The sequence below is a fragment of the Engraulis encrasicolus genome, chromosome 9 (genome assembly GCF_034702125.1).
Source record: "Engraulis encrasicolus isolate BLACKSEA-1 chromosome 9, IST_EnEncr_1.0, whole genome shotgun sequence".
NCBI classification, from domain to species: Eukaryota; Metazoa; Chordata; class Actinopteri; order Clupeiformes; family Engraulidae; genus Engraulis; species Engraulis encrasicolus.
Window position 1 is genome coordinate 55127150 of NC_085865.1, and position 10000 is coordinate 55137149.

Consider the following 10000-nt stretch of genomic DNA (forward strand, 5'->3'; position numbering starts at 1 on the left):
CCATCCATCCATCAATTCATCGATCTATCTTCCTTCTATCCAGTTTTCAGTCTTTGGTGACCAGTTTCCCTCAGTCATCCACTCCCATTTCCATCTAGTTTAACTATTGATCAACGTATTAACTGTAATCAATCATGTAGCCAACCTGTTCTCTTAGGCTGGTAAGTATACCTACTTATACTAGACATGCAGTATTAAAGTCTTTTGCATAATACTGTGCTTACGGTATGCAAACATATTACTGTTACATTTGGTTATTTCATACTTTATTTTCACAGGGCTTTAATTACAGTGTACTTACTCATTAGTTACAGTGAAATAACTGGTGTAATAACATATAAGTAGAACTGTAGTACATGTTATGACATCATATGTTTTGTGTATATACATACCATGATGATAACAATAATTATAATATACTATGAAGTGGTTTTATATTACTTTGCTGAAGTGATGACTGAACTGAGGCCCAAGGCACCCTTGGTATGTAGATACACAAAAATACATGCTGTGAGTATGATGTAATAACATGCACTACAGTTGTGCCTAAACCAGCTGTACTTACACCAGCTATTCCATTGTATCTAATGAGTAAGTACACTGTGATTAAAGGAGAAATCCGATGTAAAATGGCTTAAACAGAGTTAAAACGTGATGCTGAGGGCTATATCTGGCCACATACCTTTCCTCCATACGTGCGCTGCATTGCTAATTCCAAGCACTAGTCAGAATTCCAAGAGCTAGTTGAAATTTGGCTTCTGCTGTGATGGCCCGGCACCGAATTCGCCATCGTAACAAATCTCTACTTTCCAACCATTTACAAAACTAGAAGTTGCACAGTACTTCATTCCTCAGAGTTGCGTGGTTGTCGACATGTAAAACGAGGCATAAAGAACTTTGGTAGCGCAATGTATGTTTAGAAACAATGTCATTCTTACAGGCTGTTGCAACCGTCAATATAGCCACAGAGACACTTTACCAGTAAGAGACAGTCCACTCCACTCACTACTTTTCCGGGTGGTATTGCATTCTAGGGGCGCCAACGGGTGAGCGCAGACTCCATTCAGATGAATGGGCTGCGTTCTCTCGACAGCGCCCTCTGGGTGAACTGCAGGCATGGATTGAGTGAGTGGATTGTCTCTTACTGGTAAAGTGTCTCTGGCGTTTGCTATATCGGTGGTTGTAACAGCCAGTAAGAATGGCGTTGTTTCTAAACTAACTGTGGACTAGCAAAGTTCTCTATGCCTCGTTTTACATGTCAACAAACCCACGTCTCTGCGGAATGAAGTATTGAGCAACTTTGAGCCTCGTAAATGGGTGGAAAGTAGAGATTTATAACGATGGCTAATTCCGTGCCGGGCCATCACAGCAGAAGCCAAATTTCAACTAGCTTGTGGAATTCTGACTAGCGCTCGGACTTCAGAATGCAGGGGACCTTTGGAGGCGAGCTATGTGGCAAAAGTTAGCGTTCAGCATCACGCGTTAACACAACGTAAGCCATTTCATACCGGATTTCTTCTTTAAATGTTATAATGCATTACATTGTGTTCTCACTTAAAGAAGGATGAAGCTATGTTGTAGGCTATAGGCTAAAATAAAATATTTTCTTTTTGAATAAATAATCTCACCTTGGGTGGGCTGCCGTTCTCCTGTGCGGCAGCAGGGGGTGGTGTGGGGGTTTTGGTGCTGGGAGCCTCCACATTGTAGTTGCGAAAACAGCAGAAGAAGGGACTGAAGATGCTGCGACTGCGGTGCTTCTTAAGACTGCCATTGGAGTGGGGAACTGGAGATGAGAGAGGAGAGGAGAGCACACACACACATATTGTTAGAAGTTGCATGTTTAGACAGCTGTTGGACTGGGTGATAACAGAGAAATCAATATGTAGCATGATTTACAATGACTGGCATTTGTGAGCTTTCACAGTAAAGGCAAAACAATGTCCCACATATGAAACACAAAAATAGTAACCCAGAATATCATCAGGCAATGTCAATTCTTACAATGTGGAGCAAACAACAACATTTTGAAATACGTCCTTGCACCTACTGCCATTAAACATGGCTGCTGGGTCATTTCACGTGAAATCAGACACTTTGGGACCCGACCGACCCGGATTTCAATCATACTTGGTGTGCCTTTTTAGTAGCAAGGTAGCACCCCAGAACTGCATTGGTTTGAATCTGACACTAATATTAAGGGAGAAACAGACTAGGAAAGGTTCACATGTGAGGGTAGGACACTATACATTCAGCCTTGAATATATCAGTCAGTGTTAGTCACAAAAAGATGCCTGTGGTGTTATTTGAAAGCTCATTTCTGGCTCTACATATTACACAATCAGCTTGGAATACAACAACTCTCAGAATATGAATTATGATAAATTGAAAAATTAAAAATTGAATATCTAAAAAAACTATATTTTAAAATGGCCAGTTCCTTGTCCAAACGTAGCCGGCAATGTCATTAGCAACACCTCAAATGCTGGTGTTCGGTTCTTTATTCATTTCAGAGAGAATTTGACTCACAAATATGGCATCATACAGACCACTTACTAATAATATGGTAATACCATAGTAGCATCACATGACAAAACAAAAACAAAACAAAAATGGTCAGTGCCCATGGTCCCAGGTTTCAGAAACTAAGGCAGATGTCCATTTATACACACCAAATGATGATATGTGAATGTTTGAACATTCCTTCTCTGTTTACCTGTGCCATCTTCCTTTACCGTACTTTAAAGAGATAATCAATGGCTACACTCTCATTTTGTACTCTACCAGTGCATTTGAAGCAGCAGCTGTGTCTTTTGTAGATAATGTATTACGTCCCGTTGCAGTTACAGGTTCCACTACCAGAAGCACATCCTGATGATCCATGACAAGTCTATCTGGTCTGAAGGGAAAAGTGAAGGATGGAGATGGTCCATGAGGATGCAGGAAGTTCAGTTTCACCTCTCCAGCGCTCGGCATACATTCCTCAACACATGCTAGCCACCAGTTGCCATCATATACAGGTACAACATACCCTTTGATGCTTGAAAATGTAACACATTCCTTTACTGAGCTCACTCTTTCAACTCTGCCTTCTCTGAATGCTGAAAATGGCCTAACTTCCACTGTGTCCATTGACAATGGGCAGAAGCGGTGTAGTTTTTGAGTACCTGGAATAGTTCTTGCAGATTCCAACCTTTTCAACAGGTTCTCAGCTTCATGATGGTACATCTCTGTTGTGGCAAACTGGCAATGGGTGTTCTTGAGAGAGATGCACCATCATGAAGCTGAGAACCTGTTGAAGAGGTTTGAATCTGCAAGAACTATTCCAGGTACTCAAAAACTACACAGCTTCTGCCCATTGTCAATGGACATTAGGCCATTTTCCGCATTCAGAGAAGGAGTTGAAAGAGTGAGCTCAGTAAAGGAATGTGTTACATTTTCAAGCATCAAAGGGTATGTTGTAGCTGTATATGATGGCAACTGGTGGCTAGCATGTGTTGAGGAATGTATGCTGAGCACTGGAGAGGTGAAACTGAACTTCCTGCATCCTCATGGACCATCTCCATCCTTCACTTTTCCCTTCAGACCAGATAGACTTGTCATGGATCATCAGGATGTGCTTCTGGTAGTGGAACCTAACTGCAACGGGACGTACTTATACATTATCTACAAAAGACACAGCTGCTGCTTCAAATGCACTGGTAGAGTACAAAATGAGAGTGTAGCCATTGATTATCTCTTTAAAGTACGGTAAAGGGAAGATGACACAGGTACACAGAGAAGGAATGTTCAAACATTCACATATCATCATTTGGTGTGTATAAATGGACATCTGCCTTAGTTTCTGAAACCTGGGACCATGGAAACTGACCATTTTTGTTTAGTTTTTGTTTTGTCATGTGATGCTACTATGGTATTACCATATTATTAGTAAGTGGTCTGTATGATGCCATATTTGTGAGTCAAATTCTCTCTGAAATGAATAAAGAACCGAACACCAGCATTTGAGGTGTTGCTAATGACATTGCCGGCTACGTTTGGACAAGGAACTGGCCATTTTAAAATATAGTTTTTTTAGATATTCAATTTTAAATTTTTCAATTTATCATAATTCATATTCTGAGAGTTGTTGTATTCCAAGCTGATTGTGTAATATGTAGAGCCAGAAAGAGCTTTCAAACAATACCACAGGCATCTTTTTGTGACTAACACTGACTGATATATTCAAGGCTGAATGTATAGTGTCCTACCCTCACATGTGAACCTTTCCTAGTCTGTTTCTCCCTTAATATTAGTGTCAGATTCAAACCAATGCAGTTCTGGGGTGCTACCTTGCTACTAAAAAGGCACACCAAGTATGATTGAAATCCGGATCGGTCGGGTCCCAAAGCGTCTGATTTCACGTGAAATGACCCTGCTGTGAACCGTTAGGGTTATAGCTACACCAATAGCAATAGGATTTTTATAGCACAGTATCATACACAACTGTCATTCAATGTGCTTGACACGAAAGAAAGAAGAGAGAGAAGAAAAACATATTGGTACACAGCATACATAACATGGCTGTAATAACATCACCTAAGGGCTGAAACACTGCATACATAACATCCCGGTGATAGCACATAAGGGATGTAGTGTTTTGGTGCAGAGCATCCAGAACAGTGACGGGCCCTGTGCTCCCGAATCCCGATAGAGAGGAGTGACATGGGGGAGACCTGAGGCCAATGATACTCATTAACTCTCATCAGAGATTCACCTCAAATAACCCACACAGAGATATGCAGACACACCCTTGCGCGCACACACACACACACACACACACACACACACACACACACACACACACACACACACACACACACACACACACACACACACACACACACACACACACACACACACACACACACACACACACACACACACACACACACACACACACACACCAAATAAAACATCCTGAGGTATGTAAAAAGGAACATCTCTCTCTTCTGCGTTTCCTTGTGTTTGTGTGTGTGTGTGTGTGTGTTTGTGTGTGTGTGTGTGTGTGTGTGTGTGTGTGTGTGTGTGTGTGTGTGTGTGTGTGTGTGTGTGTGTGTGTGTGTGTGTGTGTGTGTGTGTGTGTGTGTAAAAAGGAACATCTCTCTCTTCTGTGTCTCTTCCTGTGAATCAGCTCAGGCTCTCGAACGCACGGATGAGTGTGTGTGTGTGTGTGTGTGTGTGTGTGTGTGTGTGTGTGTGTGTGTGTGTGTGTGTGTGTGTGTGTGTGTGTGTGTGTGTGTATATGTGTGTGTGTGAGGCTCTCGAGCATTCAAATGCAGCTCTCGCCTTTAGGAAGGATGACTAACCATTATACGCCAGGATAACAGCACGTCTCTCTTTCTCTGTCTCTCTCTCTCTCTCTCTCTCTCTCTCTCTCTCTCTCTCTCTCTCTGTATCTCTCTGTCTCTCTCTCTCGGTCTCTCTCTCTCTCTCTCTCTCTCTCTCTCTCTCTCTCTCTCTCGTTCTCTCTCTCTCTCTCTCTCTCTCTCTCTCTCTCTCTCTCTCTCTCTCTCTCTCTCTCTCTCTCTCTCTCACAGACACACACACACACAGACACACAGACACAGACACACACCCACACGCACACACACACTGATGGGACCCAAAAAACAAACACACACTCGTGTGATGCTTGGCAAAAATACATAGTTTTATTTACAAGGTATTAGTTAGAGTCTCTGGGGCAATATGTGGTTAGGTGCCTTGACTCAAGGGCTCTCAAGTCATGGATGGAAGTGTAGAGAGAGGTAATGGTGAGGTCTGTAGTTTGTACCTCTGGTTTTAAGACCAGACACTACACATTACACTGCTACAATACAGGACACGATAATAGGGGTAAAGCAAGCACACACATACACTAATACTAACACACACACACACACACACACACACACACACACACACACACACACACACACACACACACACACACACACACACACACACACACACACACACACACACACATGCTAACACGCACGCACACACACATTACACACATTACACTAAGACACGATAGCACAACACTGTTTAAATGACGTGGTAATGGGGGTAAAGCAAGCACCATGTTGGAGAGAGAGCGGCTGGTCAAAATAAGTGTGTGTGTATGTGTGCCTGTGTGTGTGTATGTGTTCCTGTGTGTGTGTGTGTGTGTGTGTGTGTGTGTGTGTGTGTGTGTGTGTGTGTGTGTGTGTGTGTGTGTGTGTGTGTGTGTGTGTGTGTCCAACACCTTGAACACCATGCTGTCGAGAAAGCACCCGCTCACAAACAAGTGTAAACATCCACAACACATGATCCAGATTTGCATTCCCAGTGTTTGCATATCACTCTGAGAACATGTTTTCTTATTCTCTTGATCTCTCTCTCTTTTCTTTATACATATAATCTATCTTTTTTCTCTCTCTCTCTCACTCCCACTCTTCTCTTTCTGTCCTCTATCTCCTCTTTTCCTCACCACTCTCTTTTTTTTACCTTATTCTCATTCCATCTTCTCTGTCACTCCCACTCTCTCTCCTTCTATCTTGTCAAAGTATCTCTCCCTCTCCAGCCTTCTCTCCATCCCTCTCTCTTTCTTTTTTTAAACACATCTCCCACGCGTCTCCTGCACACTCACACACTTGACAACGTGACCGTAAATACTCAACAGTGGCGCTGTGAGCTCATCCAAGCACAGCATCAATATGCTACAGCACACACACACACACACACACACACACACACACACACACACACACACACACACACACACACACACACACACACACACACACACACACACACACACACGGACACGGACACACTACAATATACTACAGCACAGCAGAGAACAGCTAGGCTAAATACAGCACAGCACCCAGAGTCACCCAGGCACTAAACACACACACACACACACACACACACACACACACACACACACACACACACACACACACACACACACACACACACACACACACACACACACACACACACACACACACACACACACACACACATACACCTACCTAGCACCCAGAGTCAACCAGGCACTACAGTTGTGAAGTGTGTTGTGAGGGAGGAGAGTGGTCCACTACAGTTCAACCCCAATGCATAACCAATCAACATCTCAACCCTGATCTCTCTCTCTCTCTCTCTCTCTCTCTCTCTCTCTCTCTGCCTCTCAGAGGCTGAGGGGCAGTTCCGTGGGCAAATCTAATTAGTGCACTTCTGATGATAAACCTATCTGCATACACTCACTACAATTGCGGTGTGTTGGTGTGTGTGTGTACATGTGCATGCCTGCGTGCGTGCATGGATGTGTGCGTGCCTGTGTGTGTGCCTGTGTGCGTGCCTGCGTGTGTGCCTGTATGCCTGTGTGCGTGCCTGCGTGTGTGCCTGTATGCGTGTGTGCGTGCTGGAGACCTCACACGTCCAGGCAGCAGCAGCACTCCGAGTCTCCCAAACCAGACCAGCATGTGTATTGTAGTGCAGCCAGCATGGAGAACCGTGCACACACACACACACACACACACACACACACACACACACACACACACACACACACACACACACACACACACACACACACACACACACACACACACACACACACTGGAAGTACTCTATAGAAGGGTTAAATTAATCTATTGGGGGAAGTAAACTATTAAGGTTAAAGTAATTTCAATAGTTCACTCTCTGAAATTTGGATTTAGCATGCATGCATACATCTTCGTTCTGGCTGGAGAACGGACTTCTCGTGATCGTGCTGTCCACGCGGTGGACTGCTCATCGAAGTGCTTCATGGGGTCCGCTGGGACCACTGCACTCAAGAAGCTGAGAGATTACGTGGCGTATTGGGCAAGATCGCTGGTCGTGGTGCTGAAGTACTGACACGGCCGAGAAATGTCTATGCAGCAAACATTCTCGAGCTCGGGAGTACGGGGCGCCACTGAGAGCTCGGGCAGTATCTGCACCCACAGATATGTGTGAACTCTGAGCGGACACCCCCCGGCGGAGGATGGTTGGAGAGCAATGGTACGAGGTGAACTGGAAGAAAGCTAAGGCGCAACACCGCCATCCTCGTTCTCGCTGGAGAACGGACTTCTCATGACCGTGCTGCTCTCGCAGGAGAGTAGCTATCCACACGGTGGACTGATCATCAAAGTGCTTCATGGGGTCGTCAGGAACCAGTGCACTCGAGAAGCTGAGATAGATTAAGTGGTGTATTGGAAGACACCTGACGAATTGATAGAACAGCGGGAACAAGTGAGAAAGAAAATTTCTGACTGGAGACAGGTGAGTGGAGAATAAATGCTAGTTAATTAAGGGGCGTTCCAAATTTTATGTGTGCTGAAATTCCACCGAATGACGGCAGAGCGGAGAATGAGGTGCAGCTGGTTAAATAGGCATCCCTATCTTTTCGTGCTGAAGTCAGGCGAATGACAGTTGAGTACAGAGTGCAGGTGGTAAATTAGGCATTCCAAATTTCATTACGCTTCTCTCGAACTTTCATTTTATTAACAAAACGTGCATTTATTAGGAGGAAAGTGATGCTAGAGGAAACCTTATTAGGGGAAAAGCCTTCAACAGTAGATAATAGGGATGCAAATGATTCATCGATTAATCGACTTAAATTGATTAATGCGTTAATCGATTAAAAAACATTAATCACAATTAATCGCCAATTCAACTCACAAGAGACCCAGGTGAAATGGGCATGTGAAGAATGTGTGTGAAGAGGGGTGTGAATAGTGGGAATGTTTAAATCACCTTTTGGATTAAAGAACTTAAATAGAATTCATTTAAATGTAATATTTTATCTCACTTTTCAACTTTTTTTTTTAGATTTAGTAGGTTATTTGCACGAAACATTGAGATTTCAGGGGAAAAATGGCGCTTATCAATTAATCATAAGTCGATCGATAAGGCAATCAACTAATGATTAATGAATTAATTGATAATTTGCATCCCTAGTAGATAAGGATAGATAGGAGCCTGACACCACCGTCTCTTAAGTGTGTAAATTTGAGTTTAGCGAGACTGCAGGCAGAGATGTTGGCTGACTGTGTGTGAATTTCGAGTCTCAAGTCTTTGGAATATTTTCCAGATAAGAAGTGACACAAGATCTCAGCCAGCAGTGCATTAGATAGTGAACTGAGAGGAGGGTGAGACATGAAGGTATTGAAGACTCCAGACACTAGACAATGAGGGGGAGGACAAGACAGACAAAGCGTGGTACACTTGACAGTAGGCACAGCGATGGACTACACAGGCATGGAGTAGATCAGTGGCTCCCAATTTTATTTCTGCCGGGACCCTCTTTTGCACCTCAGAATATTTTCACGGCCCCCAGCCCCCCATACTTCAAACACAAACTATCATTTGTTCATTAATACTATTCAATTCTAAACGTACCATACAGAGGAAAAGTATTTTTATATACATTTTTACCAAAAGGCCATTCTGTCTGCGATCCCCCTGCAGTATCTTCGCGACGGTCCCGACCCCCAGTTTTGGAAGCCCTGGAGTAGACGATCAGACACTGAGAAGTTTTTCTCAGCAGAAAGAAAATCCCTCCTGGTCTGAAATTCCTCTCATTGCATCATGCAAGACAAGGGCTTTTTCAAAGCAACCCAAAAGACAGCTACCTCCCTCCTGCTGTGCTGCTACAGTACAAGCCTAGAGAACAAAGATATGAAGTATGTAAGAGATACAATACAAAACATACAGTATTTGTATCATTCACATACACACCTGCTTCACTAACTACCCTACTACGTCTCTCCTCTCCTCTCCTCCCCTCCCCTTTCCCTCTACTCACAACTCCTCTCCTCTTGTATTTTTCTCCTCCTCCTTATCTCCTCTCCTCTCCTCATATCTCCTCTCCCATAGCCTCTTCTCTTCTCTTCTCTTCTCTTCTCTTCTCTTCTCTTCTCTTCTCTTCTCTTCTCTTCTCTTCTCTTCTCTACAAGAATTCCTCCCT

General features: G+C 43.6%; 1 protein-coding gene across 2 annotated transcripts in view; it reads right to left on the bottom strand.

The window, feature by feature from the left end:
• Nucleotides 1–10000, bottom strand: part of ctdspla (CTD (carboxy-terminal domain, RNA polymerase II, polypeptide A) small phosphatase-like a) — a 55830-nt gene that overhangs the window by 22735 nt on the left and 23095 nt on the right. For both annotated transcript variants that reach the window (XM_063207453.1, XM_063207452.1), the window contains exon 2: nt 1629–1783. In XM_063207453.1, coding sequence (XP_063063523.1) covers nt 1629–1783 — 155 coding nt within the window. The remainder of the gene's footprint in view (nt 1–1628; nt 1784–10000) is intronic.